A 24,869-nucleotide genomic window follows, 5' to 3' on the forward strand; every position below is an offset into this window, starting at 1 on the left:
AATGACTTTATTCTCATAATTTAATGACTTTATTCTCATAATTTAATGACCTTATTCTCATAATTTAATGACTTTATTCTCATAATTTAATGACTTTATTCTCATAATTTAATGACTTTATTCTCAACATTTTATCTCGACTTTTTTCTCGAAATTTAACGACTTTTTTCTCGTAATTTAATGAGTTTATTCTCAACATTTTATTTCAACTTTTTTCTCGAAATTTAACGACTTTTTTTCTCGAAATTTAACAACTTTAATCTCGAGATGGTTTTATTTTTTTATTATTGCTTGGCCCTAATCCTCTTCCATACGATACAAACTACTGATTTGAAACAAAAGATTTGTAAAGCTTCAAAAAGTATTCTCGTCGCCTTATAACATTAAGGTTGATCCATTGTACTCACATGAATTGTTTTAAATATGTCTTTCGTAGCTTTCTGGGCATTGAAAAAGGAGATGATCTTGCTGTCAATGGAGGCCTCACTGAGCCATCGGATTTCATCAAAAATATCTTTATTTGTGTTCTGAAGATGAATGAAGGTCTTACGGGTGTGGAACGACATGAGGGTGAGTACTTAATGACATAATTTTCATTTGTGGGTGAACTAACCCTTTAAGCAGTCAGCATTTGTGGTAAAAAGGAAACAAGCAGGTTGCCTACTTCTGGTGCTCCTGCATTCGTCCCTCTGAGATGAACTGGAATGCTATTTGATGTTCGGATAATAGACCTCCTGAGCAATTCCTAAAGAAGAGCGAGTTTTTGTGTAAAGGAGTTGTGAGTTTGATAAGGAGTGTCCTGTTTTTATTATAGCTGCTTTCTGCCCTCTGTTGGTTTTCATGTGGAATTGCAGGATTCATCGTCAGTTTGCTCTTCTTTTATTATTATTCAGATACAGTACGACATGGACCACTACGTTGTAAATCTCAAATCACAGAAATCATTACCCCTGTATGTGTGACATGTTTTATTCGCTGTTAAAAGTCTGATTAAGGAGCAGAGCTGATTCATTCAGCAGCTGTAATGTCATCCTGTTCTGTTGTCTTTGAGACCCAAAACCATCACTGATGCTCTGACAGATATTAGCGTTCTGTAGATATTAAAGGAAGAGTGATATTCCAAAGACAAGCATTAATAAATAAATGTTTTTATTTATACTGATTATGTTCTGTTTTTACTTGCTGCTTATTCAGACGTATAATATTCATTAACCAAGGAGTTTTTTTTAATGCCAAGGTATCAAAAATACAAGTACATAGCAAAAGTTACAATGAAATGATAATAAAAGCAAAGCATCATCTATACATACACGTTTCATATAGCCTATTCCTATAATAAAAAGAAAAACAACAGAAATTTTTAATGAAATAAATTAAAAAGTTGAAACAAGTTTGTTGTCTTAAGTGCTTTAAGATTCTTAGATGATGAAATATTTTGGATGTACTGTTGGACCTCTCTTATAAAAACTGTGAATAAAAGATTTTGTTAGCCAAGGAGAGGTGAGGCATGGCAAAACTTGAGAGTGATGTTTGTGTAAGTATGTGAAGGGAAAATGTGGGAATAATAGGATGTCTATTCCTTAATTAAAGTGTAAGTGAAAGGGACGTTTAGCTTCACTTTACAGATTCAACAGGCTGCTCGAAATTATTTTGGTACAGAAATATACACCAACATTATTCCTTTCAGTATTTTCACCAATCTCTCTGGCACTCTTAGAAATGCATTCCTACTTAATATTCCTATATATGCATTTATTTAGTTCATTAGTCTATACAGAAGTGACTCTTCCTGTTTTGAAATAAACGAATAAACCAGCTGACTGACATATGATCATTGTATTTGTCTACTTAATTCTACAGGACAGACACGTCAGAATGAAAGTTGTGTGCGTAAGGGAAAATAATTCTCCTATGAGGAAACAACTTTTTCATAATAAAAGTCATTGTGAGAACGCTTGCTTAATCTAGGCGGTGGCTATTTTGTGTTGGTATTGTATACCGAAAGGACTTCCTTTTGCCTTCTAAAGTCTAAAGTTTATTTTCCCTCTTTTTTTTTTTTTTTTACTTAAAATTTTCTACAAAAAAAAAAAAATGCAAAAAAAAAAAAATAAATAAAAACAATAAAAAGGAAAATGTGTCACAACATTAAACTAAGGAATGAATACATTTTTTTTTTCACACTGTGGCTTCCATCCCATCATGATACTATATACATATATATATATATATATATATATATATATATATATATATATATACTATTATTATTTATATTGATTTACATTGGTCTGCAAAGAACTATTTCAATTAGCATAATGCATTCTTAGGAGGGTATTTACAGTTTTGGTTTACTGTACACTAATCTCCTGCAAAAATACACTACAAATTCTGCAAGCAAGCAAGCAAGAAAGAAAGAATGAAAGAAATGTTTATTTAATCGTGACAGAAAGACAGTAGAATATGACAAATTCATCAAAAAGACTTTTTCTTTGAAAGTCAATCACGCAGCACTTACATTAGCTGCTTCACACACTTCCACGTATCCCTGAAACCAGGAAGCAAGAATGAATAAACCAAACAGACTCGGTAAACTCTGCCCTCCTGTCATTGTACTGGCTGTCATCTGCGTGTTCTGCAGTAACCCTCACTGATCCGTATTCATCAGCACGGTGAGTGTAAAGAGATCTGAATGTGAGCTGTTTTATTGCATTTTATTGTCTGTTTTGTCCTGAGAGATCAGAGATCTTACTTTCTTTCTTCCTTCAGTCAGGTGACTTGTAAAGTCTTACTGTAATCAGTGCAGTCAGTGTATACCAGTGAGTGTAGTCAGGCTGATTTAAAATAACTTGCTCTCTTGAACGTTTGGGGAATTTATTGAGGTTTAAATGCTGTGATCCTCATTAATGAATGAAAGAGCTCCATTCATATACAGTGAAACAGGATGCTGCTGGTGACGGTAGAGCCACGTAGTGCACGTTCAGGTTGAATAAGGATAGGACACACCCACATACCTGTTAACAATTGGTACATTAATTCACCTTTGTGTGTCAATCTTTCTGTGCTGAAGGCTCTCAACATGCGTCAGAAGATCTTGGTGACAGGAGGAGGTGGATACATTGGCAGCCACTGTGTTGTGGAGCTCATAGAGGCTGGGTATCACCCCGTGGTCATCGATAACTTCAGTAATGCTGTCAGAGGTAAATCACACTGCACTGCAGAAGGTCCTTGGTGGTATCCTGAACACACCGCATTACATTTACATTTTTTTTTTTTTTATTATTATTTATTGGATTTTGACAAACAGGGAACATTAAAGGTGCCCTAGAATTAAATATTGAATTTACCTTGGCATAGTTGAATAACAAGAGTTCAGTACATGGAAAAGACATACACTGAGTTTCAAACTCCATTGTTTCCTCCTTCTTATATAAATCTCATTTGTTAAAAAGACCTCCGAAGAACAGGCGAATCTCAACATAACACCGACTGTTACGTAACAGTCGGGATCATTAAATATGTATGACCCCAATATTTGCATATGCCAGCCCATGTTCAAAGCATTAGACAAGGGCAGGACGTCTGGAGCAGCACAGCCGAATCATCAGACTAGGTAAGCAAACAAGGATAATAGCGAAAAATGGCAGATGGAGCGATAATAACTGACATGATCCATGATATCATGATATTTTTAGTGATATTTGTGAATTGTCTTTCTAAATGTTTCGTTAGCATGTTGCTAATGTACTGTTAAATGTGGTTAAAGTTACTATCGTTTATTCACTGTATTCACGGATCCATCGTCGTTATTTTCATTTTTAAACACTTGCAGTCTGTATAATTCAAAAACACAACTTCATTCTTTATAAATCTCTCCAACAGTGTGTAATGTTAGCTTTAGCCACGGAGCACAGCCTCAAACTCACTCAGAATCAAATATAAACATCCAAATAAATATTATACTCACATGATCCGATGTATGCATGCAGCATGCATGACGAACATCTTGTAAAGATCCATTTTGAGTAGGGCTGCACGATATATCGCATGAGATTGTCACGCGCATTTCGTCAGTAAAGCCGGTTCCCTGATTACCGCTAAATCGCCATCACCTGCTTTCAAATGGAGCGGCATTTAATAGACAGAACCGTAGATCACTGAAAAGCCACGCAATATCACGTTCATATCGCAGATGAATCGCCTTCGATAATGAACGCGATATTGCGTGGCTTTTCAGTGATCTACGGTTCTGTCTATTAAATGCTGCTCCATTTGAAAGCAGGTGATGGCGGTTTAGTGGTAATCAGGGAACCGGCTTTACTGACGAAATGCGCGTGACAATCTCATGCGATATATCGTGCAGCCCTAATTTTGAGGGTTATATTAGCTATGTGAACTTTGTTTATGCTGTTCAAGGCAAGCGCGAGCTCCGGGGGCGGGGGAGCACGAGAATTAAAGGGGCCGCAACCTATATATCGGTGCATAGTTAATGATGCCCCAAAATAGGCAGTTAAAAAAATGAATTAAAAAAAAATCTATGGGGTATTTTGAGCTGAAACTTCACAGACACATTCAGGGGACACCTTAGACTTACATTACATCTTTTAAAAAGAAGTTCTAGGGCACCTTTAATGACATTGAATATGCAAAAAAAGTTGCAGTTGTAAGTATACAAAACAAGGTATTATATACTGCCGTTGTTAGAGATTAATATACTTGGCCACAAAGTGAACAACTAAATAATCAACTAACTACATAAGACATGTACATGTTCTGTATGAATATACAATATATACATACACATTCCATATATACATACACTCATCATACCACACTGCATTACAAAGAGACTCCTGCACACACAGTGAGCCCTTGTGTGGAATATATTTAGTATTTGCTGGGCAAAGCAATGTGAAGTTTGTGTAAGTTAACTAAACTTTTTTTTTTTTAATATTAATTTAAATATTTTATTATAATATTAAATCTTTAACATAATATTTCCTTATTTAATACAAAATATTTATATATACAATTATATATATATAAATATTGTAATATATTATTATATTATGTATTTTGTTTTGGTAGCTGACAGTATTTTCTCATGTATTTTTTTTAATGCCCGTTGTTCTTTGTGGATGTGTGTTTTGTTGAGGAGAGGGTGATGTTCCAGAGAGCCTGCGGAGGATAGAGAAGTTTCTGAATACTCAGATTGAGTTCCATGAGCTGGACCTTCTGGATAAACCTGGACTGGAAAAAATATTTAAAATGGTACAAATGAACATCCACTGTTTGAATTTTCTTCACTCTTAGATCAATCTACTAATTTCTGAACTGCTCCGGTTAAATGTATAACAGCGGCCACTAGTGGTTAATTGAGTTAATTGTTTTCTCTCTGCTCTGTTTTAAGCACTCCTTCTATGCAGTGATGCACTTTGCTGGACTGAAAGCTGTGGGTGAATCAGTAGAACAGCCTTTAAGATACTACAGAGTCAATCTCACAGGAACCATCAATCTGCTGGAGGTAAGAAAAGTGCATGGATGGTCCTTATGCATTGATCATTTTAATGCATGGAGTGTCCATATGAACCTGATTCTTGAAATGCAGGTTTAGTACAGTTAGGAGTGTGTTTGTGCATGTTAGTGCTTTCTCTTAAGCCTTTCTGGCTGTGTCTGAATCAGGTGATGCAGTCTCATGGGGTGCGCAATCTGGTATTCAGCAGTTCTGCCACTGTCTATGGAGACCCCCAGAAACTCCCCATTGATGAGCAGCATCCAGCGGGTGGCTGCACAAACCCTTATGGCAAGACCAAGTACTTCATAGAGGAAATGATCAGGGACCAATGCACGGCAGAGAAGGTAGATGACCGCTCTGTTATGACGTTTGCGTTTGTGTGGCAGGTGTGAAACTGATAAAATGTCTTGCAGGACTGGAATGCTGTGCTGCTCAGGTACTTCAATCCCATTGGTGCTCATATCTCAGGACAGATTGGTGAAGATCCACAGGGAATCCCAAACAACCTTCTACCTTATGTTGCCCAGGTAACCTGTCTGAGCACTTTTAAAGGGTTAATTCACCCAAAAAATGAAAATTCTGTCATTAATTCCTCACCCTAATGTCGTTCCAAACCCATAAGAGTTTCGTTCATTGTCGGAACGCAAATGAAGATCTTTTAATGGAATCCTGTTCCTCCATAGGCTGCCTACACAAGTGAAACTTTGACGCTTCAAAAAGTTCATAAAGAGATCGTAAAACTAATTCATATGAATTGAGCTGTTTAGTCCAAATTTTCTGAACAGTCATAATCGTTTTATATGATGAACAGATTTAATTTAGGCTTTTATTCACATATAAACCTTCATCAACTCACACATCAGTTGTGTAAAACGGAAGCTCAAGCTTGTTCACTTGACATGTGAGAACCAATGAGGTTCATTCTCGTGTGTTATGCAGCACGTTTGAGCTTCTGGAAGAGCTTTGTTCTTGTGCGTCATTCATTCAGGTTTGGCTAAGCTTTCTTATGTTTGCTGATCAATTTTTATATGTGAATAAAAGACTAAATTTAATCTGTTCATCATAAAAAGCAATCAAGTCTCTTCAGAAAATTTGGACTAAACCACTCATTTCATATGGATTAGTTTTACGATCTCTTTGTGAACTTTTTGAAGCTCTCAGATTTCATCGAAAAGATTTTCATTTGTGTTCCGAAGATGAACGAAGGTCTTACGGGTGTGGAACGACATGAGGATGAGTAATTAATGACATTTTCATTTTTGGGTGAACTAACCCTTTAAAGGAACACTCCACTTTTTTTGAAAATAGGCTAATTTTCCAACTCCCCTAGAGTTAAACAGTTGAGTTTTACCGTTTTCGAATCTATTCAGCCGATCTCCGGGTCTGGCGGTACCACTTTTAGCATAGTTTAGCATAGTTCATTGAATCTGATGAGACCGTTAGCATCTCGCTCAAAAATGACCAAAGAGTTTCGATATTTTTCCTATTTAAAACATGACTCTTCTGTAGTTACATCGTGTACTAAGACCGACGGAAAATGAAAAGTTGTGATTTTCTAGGCCGATATGGCTAGGAACTATACTCTCATTCCGGCGTAATAATCAAGGAACTTTGCAGCCGTACCATGGGTGCAGCAGACACAATGATATTACGCAGCGTCTCTCACAAATGTCTCCATGGTTGCAAGGCATGCTCCCTGTGCAATTGCGCCTGCTGCATGGTAGGGCAAAGTCTTGATTATTACAGGAATATAGTTCCTACTGCGAAAATTAACTTTTATTTTCCGTCGGTCATTGTGTCTGAAGAGTCATGTTTTAAATAGGAAAAATATCGAAACTCTTTGGTCATTTTTGAGCGCGATGCTAACGGTCTAATCACATTCAATGAACTATGCTAAGCTATGCTAAAAGTGGTACCGGCAGACCCGGAGATCGGCTGAATGGATTCGAAAACGGTAAAACTCAACTGTTTAACTCTAGGGGAGTTGGAAAATTAGCCTATTTTCAAAAAAAGTGGAGTGTTCTTTTAAGGTTTAGAAGAGCCACATGTGTCTGTGTGTATTGTAAAGGATGTTGTTTTTTTCTCACTTTGTATGGCAGGTTGCTGTTGGCAGACGAAAACATCTGAATGTGTTTGGAAATGATTACAACACACCTGATGGAACAGGTTAATGAGAGATTGATTTCAGCCTGTTATTTTTGTCTTAACCGCTGTCTCTTATTTACTCATTTCTGGAGTTTTATTACTTTTGAGTTTTTAATTAGGTTTTTATTTCTTTTCTTTTTTTTTATTCATATATTCATGTGTTGTTAATTGAATTGTCAATTTAAATAAAGCTGAAATAAAATATAAATATTAGATAAACTTAAACTGAAATGAAATTTAGAAAGTTCCTTGGCATTTAACTGAAATAAAAATGTTTTTAAGTTGAAGTACTAAAATGACTAAAATGGAGATAGAAAAAAAATTAAAGGTAAATAGAAATATTTAAAAAAATAAAATAAAATGAAACTTAAAATATAAAAATAAAAGCTTTTTCAAAATTGTAATAAATACTATAACAGTATAAAATAATACTAAATAATAAATAATGCTAAAATAACACTGGTTTTAGTTTAGTTTTTTCAGAGCTGTCTAATTTCTGTTTGAAAACTGTTTCAGTTTTTATTTTAATTTTAGTATTTTAGGGCTGTCTAAGTGTATGTGCTAACTGGTATCATTAAAAAAAAAAAAAGGAATGATTTTAAAATTCTCAGCAGTTTCTAATGTTTTTCCTATTCAGTCAATGGCATTTTCATGTTTAATACAAATGGGTTTCAATGGTTTCAGGTTTATAATATACCATGTTGTTATTACCATGTTATGTTATTTTATTTAGTTTGCTTTGTAGTCATGAAAATTTAGTTAAGTTTCAGTTTTTTTACAGTTATGTTGGCTTTTATGCTAGCTAACAAAAAACTAGTTTCAAGTAAAGATAATGACACTGATTCATTCTTCCTGGCTAGGTGTGAGAGACTACATCCATGTTGTTGACTTGGCAAAGGGGCACATTGCTGCCGTCAGGAAACTGAAGGACAGCTGTGGGTGTAAAGTATGACATTTTTTCTTCCTCTTTAATGTACGCAGTTTTTCACATCCTTTTTTCTCAGTTTTCCTTTGTTCTGGTCTCTGTGTAGGTTTATAACCTTGGCACAGGTACAGGTTACTCGGTGCTACAGATGGTGAATGCCATGGAAAAAGCTTCAGGTCGAAAGGTGAGGGGTAAACCTGCTGTGGTCCAAAGCACATGCAACATACACAATTTAAATATGCATATATATATATAATATACACACACACACACACACACACACACAATTTGTTTAGCCCGAGGTCACCTTTATGAAATCCCATTGTGATGTTTGTTCTTTTGGGATCCAATATTTTCTTCAATGATAGTATTTTTCCTCTGGTCCCAGATTGCCTATCAGATTGCCCCTCGGCGGAGTGGGGATGTGGCCTCCTGCTATGCAGATCCAAGTCTGGCGGAGAAAGAGCTGGGCTGGAAGGCTGAATACGGCCTGGAGAGGATGTGTAAGTGTAAACCGAAATCATTTTTATTCTGCAGTTTGCATAAATAGATGGGTGTGCAGCTGGCAGCTCATGATTAATCTGACTGTTTTATCTAATCACACAGGTGAGGATCTATGGCGCTGGCAATCCCAGAATCCCACGGGATTCAGTAATGGAACACTGCCTTGAAACTGGATGAATGCAGACTGTTTCTTACGAAAATAAGGGAATTGCACTCATGGCAAAAAAACAAAGCCAAATTGGGACCATGAAGTCTTTCATTTTTAATAATTATATGTAAAATCATATTACAAGACATCTGACTCTAAGCTAGTGATTTTTAATGTACACAATTTCTATGTAACCTCACTTGCATTAAACTATTTTTTTCAGCATTTCACTGATTGTTCTGATGTCTTTTTTTTTTTTTTTTTTTTTTTTTTGGGGGGGGGTATTTTAATAAAACATCTTAAACTCGAGTGTATGAAATGAACATGGTTCCCTGTCAAATCAATGGCGCTGTTTCCTATGAGACGAGAGGGTCAACATAAGTGCTAAAAAAAATAAATAAAATGGGACATTTATTCATTTTCAAGGCCAGAAGCCGTAAATGTATTGGTTTTGCTGTACGGTTGCGCGTGTGCTTTAAGCGGTTCTCCGGTCCCGGGCGCTCCGGACACCCACGTCAGCAAAACGTTTTTCCAGCACAAACGGGTTTCGGTCTTTCGGGCAAAGCAGGAAGTGAAAGCAGTTCGCCCTGATAACAAAAGCTGGAGAAATACATCCAAAGTAGGCAGAGAAATGGAGATGGTTTGTGAAAGTGGGACATGTCGACCGTATCGGAGTGCGGGTGACGCGGGGCATCTGTGAGTATTATGTTTAAGAGACTGGGGGAAACGGTGCCCGGGTAAAGAGGGTGGGCGAAGGGGACCAGCACGAGGCTCGGCGTCAACCTGCGGGTCGTCCGAGCTCAGGTGATCCGAAATATGAAAAAAGGTCGACGGTGTTGCAAAGCCGGGTGTTTTTGCGTTTTAAAATCCAGTCTGAGGTCGGTTCGGTGGGCGGCTCTCCGCGGACGACAGGGCTCCCGTCAGAAACCACCCCACTGCCTCAACCTCCTTATCTGACAGGTTTAATTCGTAGGCTAATGTAACGAATGCAATGTCTGGTTAATGTTTAAATGGCTTTTAGTGAATTACAAGCGCGTTATCTCAGGTATTACTTTTTTCTGGCGGGCGTTGTACACATAAAGGGCGCAGAGCACTTTAATCTCATAATTTAGGCTACTTTTCGAGCGTTTTCTCTGTTGCTACGGCTTCTATTGCTTTATATTAATTGGGTTGGTTATTTATTTATTTATATATGTCTTGCAGTGTAACCCAGTTTTGGTATTTGTGCGCGCTTGCGGCGAGGGGAGAATGATGGAGAGATTTAACAGCAAGAACGTCCATTAATTTTTCTTTATTTACATTATTTCACGGTTTTTACGTCAGTGTTAAACCCGTCTTCTCTCCCTCTTTCTGTATTTCCTCTTTTTTCTCTCTCCCTGCTTCTCTCCCTCGTTACCCGATGCGCAAAGTCGGGTGTTGCCCCTTCCACAGCGAATGTACATGATTGACAGGTGTGTAGTCCAATCAGAGATCAGTAGGCGGAGTTTAGCTGCCTCAAATCCCTGCCATTACGTCACACAAAGCACGCATACACGCTGCAGAAATAATGTAAAACTTTAAGTTAATTAGGCTACTCATTTTTTTTTTCTTTCATAAAATTTTAAAAATGCATTTATAAATAAATGCAGCCTTGGTGAGCATAAGTAACTTACTTCAAAGACATTGAAAAATAATCTTAAGAGAACCCAATCAATTCTGTTTTTTGAAGTTCTCACTTCTTTTTTCAGGCCTGTTCACAAATGGACCAGTGCAGATATGTCAGCCATTCACCAGAGCTGTTTGCTAAAACAGCTGGACCAGCAGCGGCAGCAGGAGTTGTTCTGTGACTGCAACGTGCTGGTTGAGGGTCAGATTTTCCGCGCGCACCGCAATGTCCTGTACGGCAGCAGTGGATATTTCAGGATGCTGCTGTCTCAGGGAGCTAAAGACACTCTCGAGTCTGTGAGTGCTTCTTTTGATGTCTTCAGCCCTGATATCTTTGCCATCATCCTGGACTTCATTTACTCTGGTCAGCTGGAGCTCAACAGCTCTAATGTAATAGAAGTGATGTCAGCCGCCAGCTACCTGCAGATGAATGACGTCATTTCCTACTGCAAGGCATTCATTAAATCTTTCCTGGAGATCAGTGCGAAAGAGGACGATGAGAATCGCTATTTGTGTCTGTCGGACAACAGTCCGCTTCAGGACAGACGTGAAAATGTCATCGAGCCGTCCAACATGTGTGACGTAAGCATGAGCTCTCAGACCAGACTCTGGGATCACCAAGAGGATGAACAGCCACAGGAGGACTTCAGAGGAACCAGCCCGCAGCCGTCAGGGCTTCAGCAGAACTCTCCTGCACAGTCCAGCCTGGAGGCACAGATGGAGGAGGAGCAGTACAGCTCCGTGCTCCCTGAACGCAGGAGAAGAGGAAGCAGGAAACGGACCGCCACCAGTCGCTTGGTAACAGAAGACACTTCTCTCATTGACCTGCAGGGGGTGGTGTCACACTGCTCTCAGAAAGCGGACGAGCTGTACGCCAACCTTCCGTCTATTGTTGGAGTAGTTGGGGTGTTTAATAAAGGTGAGCACTACTCTAAAGTTTTATTCAGCAAGGATGCATTATATTAATCAAACATGACAGTAAAGAGTTTACGTTGTTACTAAAAACTTTATATTTATCAAATATTAAGCAGCATTGATAATAAGAAATGTTTCTGAAGGATCATGTGACACTGAAGACTGGAGTAATGATGCTGAAAATTCAGCTTTGATCACAGGAATAAATTACATGTTGAAATATTGGTCATTTCACGAAACCGGTACACACTTACACATTTTTAATTTTTTTTACCAAAATGTATTACTTTTCTGAACACCCCACAACATTAATGACATATTTAACTTCCAGAAAAACATATTTTCCCATCTCAGGCATCAAATCGGTATTATTATTGGTCATTATTTTAAGTTATGGACACTATGGGAGCTCTCTGAATATTATTATAAAATGTATTTGTGATAAAATCAACATTTTCCTATTAATCAGATGCCCCTCACACTAATTCAGTAATTGCAAATATAAAAGTTACATAAAATCTCTCACTTTTGCAATTCTAAAGCCTGAAATGGGCACTTTTTGTGACAGCAACCTCATCATTTTTTATCAAAGGCTTAAAGGTGCAGTATGTAATAATTCTCTCCGCTGGAAGTCTATTCAAAACAAAGGCGTAGCTTGATGACGCCAAGTTTGAGAGCGGAATCTTGGGACATGTGGTCTTCACATCAACGGCTGGTGGAAAAGAATTAGGATAGGACTCAGGAAGAAATCATGTTCATGGATGCAATTATTAACGTTACTGTAGTATAAAGCAGAGCAGGAGCGAGTGTTGTGGAAGCTGAACGAGGCCGCTGGAGCGATTGTGCAACACACGCTTCACGAGCAGAGAAACTTTTATTAGGACACAGTCGCCGGCACTGCTTCCGCTTTTTCGGTCATGAGTATGAGGTAACACAGCACTGTTTATCATATTAGATACATTTGAGTGTGTTGAAAATGATGTTATAACGTTACTCTGTGCGTTCGCTCGGCGCGTGCTGTTACATACTGCAGTAAGCGAGATCGATTTTAGAATATCACATTAATTGCTAGATGGCTTGTGTTGATAAATGGTATGCAATTAATTTTAAAACATATTGTTTGATGTAGAAAATTCTGTATTACTGTTACTAAAAATAAAGCTGCATCTAATTATGCTATGTTAGCTACTTGACAAAATAGTGTTTTTCTCTGAGGCATGATAAAGCATGGTACTCACAAAAAATCAAGAAAATTATTTTAACAGTAAGACTAAACGTGTTGAGCTAGATGATAATAATTAGTTTTCTGTCCACAAATATATCAAAACAGTTGTTCCCTTGTCTATTAAAACGTGTAATATATTAAAGCGTCTTTGGTGTTTCCATGGTTTCTACAAAATAAAACCGGAAACCGAGGGTAACGCGGGTATGACGCAATTGACAAGCGTTGGTTGATTGGTTTTTGGATATTTTACTGCAAAAATATTACATTTTGCACCTTTAACTTCAGAATTTGAACTAAAATCAGTATTCTTATGATTGCTCTGAACATTTCAGACAGAATTCAACTAACTTTAAATGACTTTTTCATAAACTTAATAAAAAAATAAAAATGTAGGTGTGATGGGGTTGTGATTTTTTGCCCAAATTGGCCACTGCTCTAAATCTAGTGAATAAATGGAGAGCGCATGGCATGCATGATATTAAGAAATCATGAATAATGTTGAAATAACAAAGATAATTTTCACAAGTAATAGTTTTCTATCTTTAATTGATGTAACGGGGTTGAGTCGTTAAGCTTGACAAACACAATTTCACAACATAATTTAGTTATAATTATTAAAGAAGGTGGTAACTTGCCTGTGTCTGCTCACAGTGTTGTTCAGAAGACTTCTATGATGTCACTTCCTATTAATGGTGTCAGTTCATTATTTTTATCGGGGGAGAATGGTTTGTGTAATGGGGTTGAGGGGTTACTGAGGTACGGAACTAAATTATGTGATTTTAATGAATAATCATGAATTTACATTTCCAGAAAAAAAAAGCACAGATGGATATTTATGGGAATGGCAAAATGAATGGACTTTTTTCTCATTTTATTATTCATATCCCAAGTACACTTTCATAGAAGGTCTTGAGGGACATGACAAAATAGCTAGTGTCAATGTGAAGATAAAATGTATGTAATGTTTTTAAACATTATTAAAGGAGACATTTCAATTAATACAAAAAGCTTTTAAAAATATATTTTGGTGACCCAATAGATAAAATACACTGAAAAGGTCAGAGGGACTCAAATCGTACCGGTACGTTTGTAGTAATATTTCACAATATTACTGTATTTTTATCAAATAAATGCACCCTTGGTGAGCATAAGAGACTTACTTTAAAGACAGTGAAAAATAATCTTAGGGAACCCAAAAGTTAAATATGAATTCTGTTTTATTCTTTTCTATTTAACATAAATATAAAGTGTTTTTTCTTGTCCTCCAGCAAGACTTCTCTGCCTCCCACTGTGAAAGAGCCAAGACATTTTCTATGTTCATGCTGCTCAAATCTGTTTTGTAATTAGGAGCCATTCAAGGTTTTATTCAACAGCTAAAACTTGAACAGAAGTTTAAAATGCAAAACATTTCTCCTTTAGGCCCACATTTTGCCCCTGATTCTTTCTCTATATCTCTATTATGCAATGTTTCTGGACTCTCTGGGTAAACGAGATGTTTTTTTTTTTTTTAATAGGCTTTCAAATAGTTATTTGGTGTGGTGATACATGAAAGGGATCTTCCTCTTTCTCTCTGTCTCAGATTCCACTCCCTCTATGCGTTACAAATGTCCGTTCTGCACGCACACAGTAAAGAGGAAGGCAGACTTGAAGCGTCATCTCCGCTGTCACACAGGTGAGCGTCCGTATCCCTGTCAGGCCTGCAGCAAACGTTTCACTCGCCTGGAACACCTGCGCAGCCATTTTGAGACGGTGAGAAACACTCAGCTTCACACATGTCCGGTCCATTAACACCTCCACAGGCTGGACATCCACATGCTACTGTTGGTCATTAATTCATCATATGTGATCACATTAAGTCAGGGATGGATTTAGTCAGATGTAATAGATACGATTATATATAATTGTATATGTTTTTCAGTCTGTTAAACAAAAGAAAAATGATATTGATGTGAGATCTAAAACATCACACTTGTGTTACACAGATTCATCAGGCCCGTAAGCTGGTGTGCAGGAAGTGCAAACGCCATGTAACCGAAGTTAATGGGCGAGTGGTAAGCGAGGGAACCCGCAAATACAGGCTGTGCGATGTTTGCATTCAGGAGAGCGGCTACAGTGAGTTAATCACAGATGGGACTGATGGAAATGAGGAGAAGGAAGGCCTGTTATTGAGTGTGGAAGAGGACATGAGCGAGAACAGGCAAATTACATGGGTCATGGACGACGATGACCTCGCGGAAGATTCTGGAGCAGATCTCATAATCCAGGAAGTGGAGGACAGTGACGAGGAAGCCAGTGGAAAATGATATGTTTGTCATTGTGTGTTAGGGGGGAAATGGGTAAGAGCTGTCTTCTTGACAGTTTGACATCTATTATAATTTCATAATGGGAAATGATTGTGCGTTTTTGTACAAATAAAAGCTCTTTCTCATTAAAAATGTAAAGTATTTAAAATATAACTGCTTTTATAAAAGTACAAGTATATTTCTGTAATTTAAAGTATATTTAGTTTATTTCTAAAAGGCATTTATGGGCAAAATGACAATGTGGTTATTTAATTTAGATCCAAGGCTGATACAATGGGATTTTTCTGTAATTAAAAAAAAAAAAAAAAAAAAAAAAAAACTTTCAAACTTTAGTTAATGCAAGGTTTACATTTATCATTTTATATCCTATGCTGCATGGAGTCCACGTGACCTACTTTGTGTGATGTGCAACAGACTCATTTATTTATTTAAATTGCAACAAGTTATATTTGTTATCAGTCACATGCTCAACTTAAACATTGTCTAAATAAAATATTATATAAATTAATGTACGTGTTTATGTATCACTCTGGAAATATCATTAATCATATCAAATATCATTACCATTTGTCTTATAGGGTTAGTTAACCCAAAAATTTAAATTCTGTCAACTAAATTATCTTAATTTGTGTTCCGAAGATTAACGAAGGTTTTACGGGTGTGGGGCGTCATGAGGGTAAGTAATAAATGACAGAATTTTCATTTTTGGGTGAACTAACCCTTTATTTTGACATGAAAAATATTTGTTTTGATTATTTAGATGAAAGAAATATATTTTGTACAGATGCAGTGTGTGTAAGAATCATCATTTACTTTTAAAAAGAATAAAACGCAAATAAATTTGCTCCTACATTTAAATTATCAGTTAACAAAAACCCATGGAAATTTTTCACTTTTTAGGCAAACAAGAAAACATTCAGCTCTCCTCAGAGTCGCGATGATTCTGATTGGTGCAGAGGAATGATGGCGACAAGCCTCTCGAAATCTGATCTCGTATTATCGCGAGATCTAAATTCATATATATGACATTATGACGTCAGGGCTATTGGGGGCGTGTGAAGATGGCGGCGCTTGTGATGAGAGTTGGTCCTGGTCCGTTCGCGTGTGTTCGGGTTCACCGACCCGCTCTGCACTCCTTTGCTGCCGTCGTGCTCAGATCCGTAAGTGTTTTGTGCGCAAGTCTGAATGTGACGATGTTATGTTGTTTGTATTTGCCCTTTTGAGCGCATGTGTTTGTGTGTGTGATTTGACAGGTCAGTGTGTCTGCCACTCAGTCATTCCCAGAGAGGGTGAAGATTGTTGAGGTTGGACCCCGAGATGGACTTCAGAATGAGAAGGTGAAGATCTTTCTGGTTCTGAATCAACCTGCATCAAAATCCAGCCTGTCATTGTTCAGTGTGGTTAAACACTTCTGTTTTGAGGTTGCCAACTGTCAACTTTGGTGACTCAATGTAAAACTTGATTTAGGAAGGTACTGTCAGTCCTGCTAATATCATGGCATATACTTAACTAAAGTATAGTTAAGTATAAAAAATTTCAGTTTGCCCTCAAAGAAATTTCGATTCCCTTTAATATTAATATAGGCATAAAAAATAGAAACATGTCTATTTATGTTCAATTCTAACAAATTTCTTCTGAGACACACACACACACATATGTGTGTGTGTGTGTGTGTGTGTGTGTGTGTATATATATATATATATATATATATATATATATATATATATATATATATATATATATATATATATATATATTATAATTTATTTTTAATTATACATCTATACATTTTTTCAAGTAATCAAAAATGATGAAAAAATGAAAAAATCATGATAAAAAATGTATTAGTGTGAGAAGTTCTGGGAATCCTGTGATGTGAAATGGAGGAACTATATAATTTCGGTTAAACTCTGCATCCATCAGACCATTGTTCCCACTGAAGTGAAGATCCGTCTGATCGATATGCTCTCTGAGGCGGGACTTCCTGTCATTGAGGCCACAAGTTTTGTTTCACCTAAATGGGTCCCTCAGGTGAGATACAGCACTACAACACACACCACTTAAGCATGCAAACATTTCATTAAAGGATTAGTTCACTTTCAAATGAAATTTTCCTGATAATTTACTCACCCCCATGTCATCCAAGATGTTCACATCTTTCTTTCTTCAGTCGAAAAGAAATTAAGGTTTTTGATGAAAACATTCCAGGATTATTCTCCATATAGTGGACTTCAATGGCCTCCAAACGGTTGAAGGTCAAAATTACAGTTTCATTGCAGCTTCGAAGCGTTCTAGACGATCCCAGACGAGGAATAAGGGTCTTATCTAGAGAAACCATTGCTCATTTTCTAAAAAAAAAAAAAAAAATTATATACGTTTTTAACCATAAGTGCTCATCTTGAACTAGCTCTCTTCTTCTCTGTTAGAATTCTGGCAGTGTAGAATTTCTAGTTAATTTTCTGCCAGTCAGGAATTCTAATAGAAAAGAAGAGAGATAGTTCAAGATGAGCATTTATGGTTAAAACGTATTTAATTTTTATTTATTTTTTAGAAAATGACGATGGTTTCGCTAAATAAGACCCTTATTCCTCGTCTGGGATCATGTAGAATGTTTTGAAGCTGCAATGAAACTAATTTTGACCTTTAACCATTTGGGCTCCATTGAAGTCCACTATATGGAGAAAAATCCTGGAAAGTTTTCATCAAAAACCTTAATTTCTTTTCAACTGAAGAGAGAAAGACATGAACATCTTGGATGACATGGGAGTGAGTAAATTATCAGGAAATTTTAATTTGAAAGTGAATTAATCCTTTAATAGACCTCCATAACATACAACTCATCTTTGATGTAAACATTGAAGTTTGGCTGCATTTGATTGGCAGATGGCTGATCAGGAGGAAGTGATGCGTGGTCTCCACAAGAAACCTGGCGTGAATTACCCCGTTCTAACACCTAATCTGAAGGGATTCCAGGCTGCTGTGAGTGAATAACAACAGACTGTCATGTGCTAATGCTATACTACATATGTTTATACCATTCAAAAGATACCGGTCAGTAAGATTTCATAGAAATAATGTTGTTATTCAGCAATGATGCATTAAATTGATCAAAAATGACAAAGATTTTTATATTGTTATAAAACATTTTATTTCAAATAAATGTTCTTTTGAGCTTTCTCTTTTTCCTGGAAATCCTGTAAAAATGTGTCATGATTTCTACAAAAATATTATTCAGCACAACCGTTTAAAACATTGATGATAATAATACGAAATTTTTCTTGAGCTCCAAATCAGCATATTAGGATGATTTCTGAAGGATCTTGTGACACTGAATTATTATTGTTTTTAATCTCAGGTGAAGGCTGGTGCTAAAGAGGTGGCAATATTTGGTGCTGCATCAGAGCTCTTCAGTAAGAAGAACATAAACTGTTCAGTGGATGAGAGTCTTGTGCGCTTTGAGGAGGTGGTGAGAGCGGCCAAACAAGAGGGAGTTCCTGTGAGAGGGTAAGGCAACCCTGGATTGTGCACTTAAGTTTCTTATGTTGGGTACACACTAAAAGATTTTTGAAAACTTATAAGATTTTCAAAATGTAAGAGACCACAAACATAAGGACAAAAAAAATCCTAGATTTAACCATTTTGCTCCTATACTGTGTGGTGTGCCATGATGTGACAAAGACAGCACACCAGATTTTCAACCAGAGTCCCGACTGTGAACTGTGAACACAGGACATCTCGCAAAATCTCTTGAGACTTCAGAATAAACATGACGGACAATAGGCAGGAAGAAATTAGTGTTTGGAATGATTTTGGTATGTTTTACAGGACACGTTGTATAAACACTCATGCTGTTGCCACAAATCGACAAGCTGATCCTCCATCTCTGCTGTCCAAATCCATTTAACTCTGTGCTGGGCCATGACTGCGTTTGTTTTGCTTCCGTCTTCTGTCAGCTCGCTTTCTGATTGGATATTTTTTTGTTTCACGTGATGATCTCCGTTTGTCCTCGGGGTTCACCCCACACATCAGGATTTCTGGTCAACATGTTGAATATTTGCGATTCGCGATCGGGGTGCCTCCGACATTCTTAAGAGCAGATTCAGTCACTCTTAACACACCTCACACCACAGGAAAATCTGATAAGATAATCTGTAGAACCTTCAAGATAATCGGGACATTACCCTAGGATTGTCGGAAGGGGAGAAATCGGCCCAAAATCAGCCCGATTATCTTGTGGTGTGTACCCAGCATTAGTTATTTTTTTGAGATTTTTCCATAACCCAGTGTGCAAGACTTTAAAGTTACCGTGCTCTTATTGTTGAAAAATCCTCTTTTGCTCTGTTTTTCCTAGCTATGTGTCATGTGTGCTGGGTTGTCCATATGAAGGGAAGGTATCGCCAAACAAAGTGGCAGAGGTTGCTAAGCGGCTGTATTCCATGGGGTGCTATGAGATTTCACTTGGCGATACTATCGGAGTAGGCACTCCGGGTGGCATGACGGAGATGTTGAATGCTGTGAAGAAAGAGGTTCCCGTGGAGGCTTTAGCAGTTCACTGTCATGACACTTACGGACAAGCACTCGCTAACATACTTGTGGCGTTACAGGTGAGTGGGTCGGGCCTGTCTGTCATGACTGAAATTTTTTGCTATATTTGTCTTGTTTTAACGTCTGACGAGACCGGCTCTTTGCGTACATACTGTGCATTCTGACCTTGTCATTTCTCACATTCTTAAAATGAGCAGCTATGTTTTAAAAACAACATTTTTTCTCCTGTGCTCTATTCTAGAATGGGGTAAGTGTCGTGGACTCATCCGTTGCAGGGCTAGGCGGATGCCCTTATGCCCAGGGGGCTTCTGGGAATGTTGCAACTGAAGATGTGGTCTATATGCTGCACGGACTGGGAATCCATACTGTAAGTCCAACTCGACTGTGTCTGTGTTTTAAGATTTTTTTATTCTCTCAGGCCCTGTTTACACCTGGTATTAAGATGTGTTTTGTTCGGTCGGATCACAAGTAGACGAGGGAGACATATTCCTGTTTACACTAGGGCCCGGGAGAAGGGTCAAGAACAGAACATTTTAATTGCCTCTGATTCAAGATCTTGTCTTCAAGCACTTGAATTCGTAAAGACTGATCACCCTATAATTGTCGAATTTTAACTAAATTAGTAAATTAAATTAGGAAAACTTTAGTATTATCTTTTGCGGGGTTCCAAGTCACATTGGACTGACTGGTTATGAGAGAGCGGACATGGCTGCCAGGGAAGCGCTTCAATAAATATCTGACTGTCAAATACCACCTTCTGATTTTAGACCTGTAATTAACTTATACATCACTAACAAGTGTCAGAAAGAATGGAATGAAAATAAAAATAATAAGCTGTATAAAATAAACCCTAGTAGAAAAAGAAGTATCTTCCAAAACTTCACTAGGTGCAGACTGGGTCACTCAAGACTTACCCATTAGGTTTTTATTACAGGTGCCGTAGAACGTCTTTTTAAAATATGTAATATAAGTCTAAGGTGTCCCCTGAATGTGTCTGTGAAGTTTCAGCTCAAAATACCCCATAGATTTTTTTTTATTTATTTTTTTAACTGCCTATTTTGGGGCATCATTAAATATGAGCCGATTCAGGCTGTGGCCCCTTTAAATGCTCACGCTCCCCGCCCACAGAGCTCGCGCTTGCCTTTAACAGCATAAACAAAGTTTACACAGCTAATATAACCCTCAAAATGGATCTTTACAAAGTGTTCGTCATGCAACATGTCTAATCGCGTAAATATGGTATTTATTTGGATGATTACATTTGATTCTGAATGAGTTTGATGGTGCTCCGTGGCTAAAGCTAACATTACACACTGTTGGAGAGATTTATAAAGAATGAAGATGTGTTTATGAATTATACAGACTGCAAGTGTTTAAAAATGAAAATAACAACAGTCTTGTCTCCGTGAATACAGTAAGAAACGATGATAACTTTAACCACATTTAACAGTACATTAGCAACATGCTAACGAAACATTTAGAAAGACAATTTACAAATATCACTAAAAATATCATGATATCATGGATCATGTCAGATATTATTGCTCCATCTGCCATTTTTCGCTATTGTTCCTGCTTGCTTACCTAGTCTGATGATTCAGCTGTGCACATCCAGACGTCCTGCCCTTGTCTAATGCTTGAACATGGGCTGGCATATGCAAATATTGGGGGCGTACATATTAATGATCCCGACTGTTGCGTAACAGTCGGTGTTATGTTGAGATTCGCCTGTTCTTCTGAGGTCTTTTAAACAAATGAGATTTATATAAGAAGGAGGAAACAATGGAGTTTGAGACTCACTGCATGTCATTTCCATGTACTGAACTCTTGTTATTCAACTATGCCAAGATAAATTCAATTTTTAATTCTAGGGCAGCTTTAATAGGCGAAGTTCCTCCTTTATGTCTCTCTTGTCAAGTTCCTTTGACTGTTAAGCATATTCTGTTGAATCGTAATTTATATGATGCTGCTAGAAAACACTTTTATTCAGAAACGTGTGCATGGATTATTTCAAAATGTATCACCCGGATGTATTTGAATTTTTATCTTATGTTAAGTTGAATTGTTTTATATAATAATGTAAATTTTATGGATTATGACATTGACCTTTAAACAAACACTAGGGCACGGTTTCACAGACAGGGTTTAGCCTAAGCCAGGATTAGGTCTTAGTTCAATTAGGATATTTAAGTAGCTTTTATAAACATACACTAGAAAAAAACATTACTAGTTGTGCATCTTGAGACAAAATAATGGCACTGATATATTTTAAGATATGTCAGTACAGGTTTCTTTCAGTTAAAACAGCTCAAACATGCACTTTAGTCTAGGACTAGCTTAAGCCTCTCTCTTTTGTCCACTTTCAACCACTTCTGTCCTGATTTCTTCGAGGGGAGGGTCTATGGGCAGGTAAAAATATGAGCTTTGTCAGATCTTTCAATCTAATGGACAAAATAAACTCTCACAATTTTCAACGCCGAACGCTCCTAGTACGTGTTAGAAATCAGGAATGGTGAGAGAAGATTGTGCTTGGTACGTTTTTCGTCTTCAAACCAAACTTGGGTCTTCAGCCGACGAAGTTTAAATCCCGTATGGCTACCACACGCTTCCCATAATGTTTAAGCATTATGTCAGTAGGTGGTCTTTAGTGATGTTCGAACATATTCGACCAAATGAGCATCTACACTACAAAAGCAATTATGCTTTTATTTATTTAAATTATTTTATGTTTTTGAAAGAGGTCTCTTATGCTCACCAAGACTGCATTTATTTGATCAAAATACAATAAAAACAGTAATATTATGAAATATTATTGCAGTTTAAAATGAACTCTTTTCTATTTGAATATATTTTAAAATGTAATTTATTCCTGTGATGACAAAGCTGAATTTTCAGCATCCATTACTCCAGCTTTCAGAGTCACATGATCCTTCAGAAATTAAATTAAAGAAACATTTATTATCAGTGTTGAAAACAGTTGTTCTGTGTAATATTTTTGTGGAAACCATATGTTTTTTTTTTTTCAGGTTTAATGCTGTTCATTTACAAGCATTTACAGCATTTATTTCAAATAGAAATCGTTACTGTCACTTTAGATGTATTTAATGCATACTTGCTGAATAAAAGTATGAATTGGGAAAAAAAAAAACTTACTGACAACCACAAACTTTTGTACCTTATTAGTTGTACTGTAAGGGACTATGTTAATGATCTGCTTTTGATTTTAGTAATCAATAAGACGTGACACAATTTGTCAGGTCTATGTCACAAAAATATCTTAAATATGAACCTCTGGGTAAAAAAAAAAAAAAAAATCCTACAATTATACCACCCGTTTAAGCTGTTGTTTCTGTGTTTCAGGGAGTGGACCTGCCCAAACTGTTGGACGCTGGTTCATACATCTGTCATTCACTCAACAGAAGGACAAATTCAAAAGTAGCTCAGGCCTCCTGCAAGCTCTGAAGTCTTCTTTCCGTTGTTAGTGTTCCTGGTGCCTGTTTTCACTCTTGTGGAAGTCACACAATGTTATCTGTTAGTATGCAGTGAAGCCGCTTAATTTACAGCATATTTATATCTAATAAATATCTCTAATCGCAGTGGAGCTGGACTCTGGGGATGAGCACATCCATTCTCTACTGTGAATGCGGGAATTAGTCTGGTGGTGAAAAGGACGATCGTGAACTCATATCACCTAATATCCACAACCAGACAGACCCAAATTGTTCTCTTGTGCCTTGATAACTGATAATCAATAAATATAGAGTAATATGTTCATTTCTAAAAAATTAATTAAATATTTTATGTACTGGTGAAGTAAGATCAATTTATGATACCTAAAGACAATAAATGCTAGAGAGGGATGTAATTTGACTGCAGAATATTATTAATCATATTATAGATGCAAATGATTTGCTGGTTATACCGCATCACATTACTAATGTTGATTCGTGTCATTACTAATGTCTCACGGAATTGGGCGTCACACATGGTTTTATCACTAGATCTGTGTGTGCCAATTTGGCCCATTTTGAAAAGGAAGTATCTGTCATTATCGGTAAAAATGCATTACGACAGTGGTAATCATCACAAACCCATTTAAATGAAGAAACTTACGGAAAGGAATTGATGAACCATTATGATAACCGATTGTGAATATGGTTCCTCTCCAGGAAAAAACATTTAATAGTATGAGGAAGATTATTCAAGGAAAATCCCTTTACATAAGCAATGTGTTTGTTACAGGCAAGCAAGCTCTGCTGGTTTGTTAAATGTCTGTAGATTTTCTTTTAATTTATTGCTGAAATAGTCTGGTGAGTGAAAGTTTGTTTCTCTGTGTGTTGTCAACTGACATTGTTGAATTTTTTTTTTCTTTTTTCACTTTCACAGTCTGTATGATGTTTAATAGGAGATTATTAATTATAATGATTAAAGACAAGATCATGAAAAAAAGTGAATCTATGAGTCATTATGTAAAGTGCCTAACTTATCTTTAGATTAGAAAACCGGTTAGACTGACTGCTGAACTCTTTTTACAACTGTAACAAATGAAAAACTGGAATGTGACAGCCAAGAGGAAAGTAACAGTCTCTGTTACACAAAGTTCTTCTGTTTATATGTTGAAGGCTGGTGAACTGGATCAACAAGTCCTGCACATTTACGCATTTTGCTTGACATCCTGCACCCACACTCAAAAACATATTTTACAGTTCAGTTTTGATGAGATATTCAGCCTTGAAAACTTGTTTAATTAGTTTTCGTACTTTGTGACGTCTGGTGAATGGAAAGATGTGATTATTCTGAAGAATGCATTTATAAAAACAAAGTTCTTTATATATTAGTATCTCTTTATTAAACAAATTGAGAAAACAATATGTGGTTCATGTCCAAACGTTATAAAGGTACTTATACATTGGTTAGGCATTATATGTTCCAAGATTCTGACTATAAGTTTTTAAAACAATCTAAACAAACTGAAAGGAAACATGTACAAATAATTACTTGCA

General features: G+C 36.8%; 3 protein-coding genes and 1 long non-coding RNA gene across 6 annotated transcripts; 3 read left to right on the top strand and 1 right to left on the bottom strand.

Moving 5' to 3' along the window:
- Nucleotides 1-2,513: 2,513 nt before the first annotated feature.
- On the top strand, nt 2,514-9,464 carry gale (UDP-galactose-4-epimerase). Of its 2 annotated transcripts, none has more exons than XM_048191080.1 (11): nt 2,514-2,669; nt 3,068-3,197; nt 5,153-5,268; nt 5,408-5,521; nt 5,680-5,856; nt 5,926-6,039; nt 7,612-7,678; nt 8,518-8,603; nt 8,689-8,766; nt 8,971-9,085; nt 9,189-9,464. In XM_048191080.1, exons 2-11 carry the CDS (start codon nt 3,077-3,079, stop codon nt 9,251-9,253), a joined length of 1,053 nt encoding a protein of 350 aa, XP_048047037.1. In that variant the 5' UTR covers nt 2,514-2,669; nt 3,068-3,076; the 3' UTR covers nt 9,254-9,464. The 2 variants fall into 2 exon arrangements, with proteins under 2 accessions (XP_048047037.1, XP_048047038.1); XM_048191081.1 differs by having other exon boundaries at nt 5,156-5,268.
- Nucleotides 9,465-9,565: 101 nt separating this feature from the next.
- Nucleotides 9,566-15,611, top strand: zbtb8a (zinc finger and BTB domain containing 8A). 2 transcript variants are annotated; one of them, XM_048191078.1, is made up of 4 exons: nt 9,566-9,930; nt 10,962-11,797; nt 14,598-14,767; nt 15,001-15,611. In XM_048191078.1, exons 1-4 carry the CDS (start codon nt 9,866-9,868, stop codon nt 15,319-15,321), a joined length of 1,392 nt encoding a protein of 463 aa, XP_048047035.1. In that variant the 5' UTR covers nt 9,566-9,865; the 3' UTR covers nt 15,322-15,611. The 2 variants fall into 2 exon arrangements, with proteins under 2 accessions (XP_048047035.1, XP_048047036.1); XM_048191079.1 differs by lacking the exon at nt 9,566-9,930 and adding an exon at nt 10,747-10,867.
- LOC125268688 lies at nt 10,595-11,024 on the bottom strand. Its single transcript, XR_007184955.1, has 2 exons — nt 10,887-11,024; nt 10,595-10,769 (listed from the first exon to the last, which is right to left on the bottom strand). It is a non-coding gene; the product is annotated as an uncharacterized LOC125268688 (long non-coding RNA).
- Nucleotides 15,612-16,339: 728 nt separating the features above from the next.
- Nucleotides 16,340-24,315, top strand: hmgcl (3-hydroxy-3-methylglutaryl-CoA lyase). The gene is made up of 8 exons (XM_048191082.1): nt 16,340-16,481; nt 16,575-16,658; nt 17,245-17,352; nt 18,205-18,300; nt 18,677-18,825; nt 19,673-19,925; nt 20,108-20,233; nt 23,227-24,315. Exons 1-8 carry the CDS (start codon nt 16,383-16,385, stop codon nt 23,326-23,328), a joined length of 1,017 nt encoding a protein of 338 aa, XP_048047039.1. The 5' UTR covers nt 16,340-16,382; the 3' UTR covers nt 23,329-24,315.
- The last annotated feature ends 554 nt before the right edge of the window (nt 24,316-24,869 follow it).

The sequence above is a fragment of the Megalobrama amblycephala genome, linkage group LG5 (assembly GCF_018812025.1).
Source record: "Megalobrama amblycephala isolate DHTTF-2021 linkage group LG5, ASM1881202v1, whole genome shotgun sequence".
NCBI lineage: Eukaryota > Metazoa > Chordata > Actinopteri > Cypriniformes > Xenocyprididae > Megalobrama > Megalobrama amblycephala.

Bases quoted from the DNA above. Each gene is read 5' to 3' on its own strand.
- gale (XM_048191080.1), top strand. From the start codon at position 3,077: ATGCGTCAGAAGATCTTGGTGACAGGAGGAGGTGGATACATTGGCAGC. The intron at 6,040-7,611 runs GTAACCTGTCTG...TTTGTATGGCAG, and splicing joins TTCTACCTTATGTTGCCCAG to GTTGCTGTTGGCAGACGAAA. The intron at 9,086-9,188 runs GTAAGTGTAAAC...CTAATCACACAG, and splicing joins ATACGGCCTGGAGAGGATGT to GTGAGGATCTATGGCGCTGG.
- zbtb8a (XM_048191078.1), top strand. From the start codon at position 9,866: ATGGAGATGGTTTGTGAAAGTGGGACATGTCGACCGTATCGGAGTGCG. The intron at 9,931-10,961 runs GTGAGTATTATG...TTCTTTTTTCAG, and splicing joins GCGGGTGACGCGGGGCATCT to GCCTGTTCACAAATGGACCA. The intron at 11,798-14,597 runs GTGAGCACTACT...TCTCTGTCTCAG, and splicing joins AGTTGGGGTGTTTAATAAAG to ATTCCACTCCCTCTATGCGT.
- hmgcl (XM_048191082.1), top strand. From the start codon at position 16,383: ATGGCGGCGCTTGTGATGAGAGTTGGTCCTGGTCCGTTCGCGTGTGTT. The intron at 16,659-17,244 runs GTGAAGATCTTT...TGCATCCATCAG, and splicing joins ATGGACTTCAGAATGAGAAG to ACCATTGTTCCCACTGAAGT. The intron at 18,826-19,672 runs GTAAGGCAACCC...TGTTTTTCCTAG, and splicing joins GAGGGAGTTCCTGTGAGAGG to CTATGTGTCATGTGTGCTGG.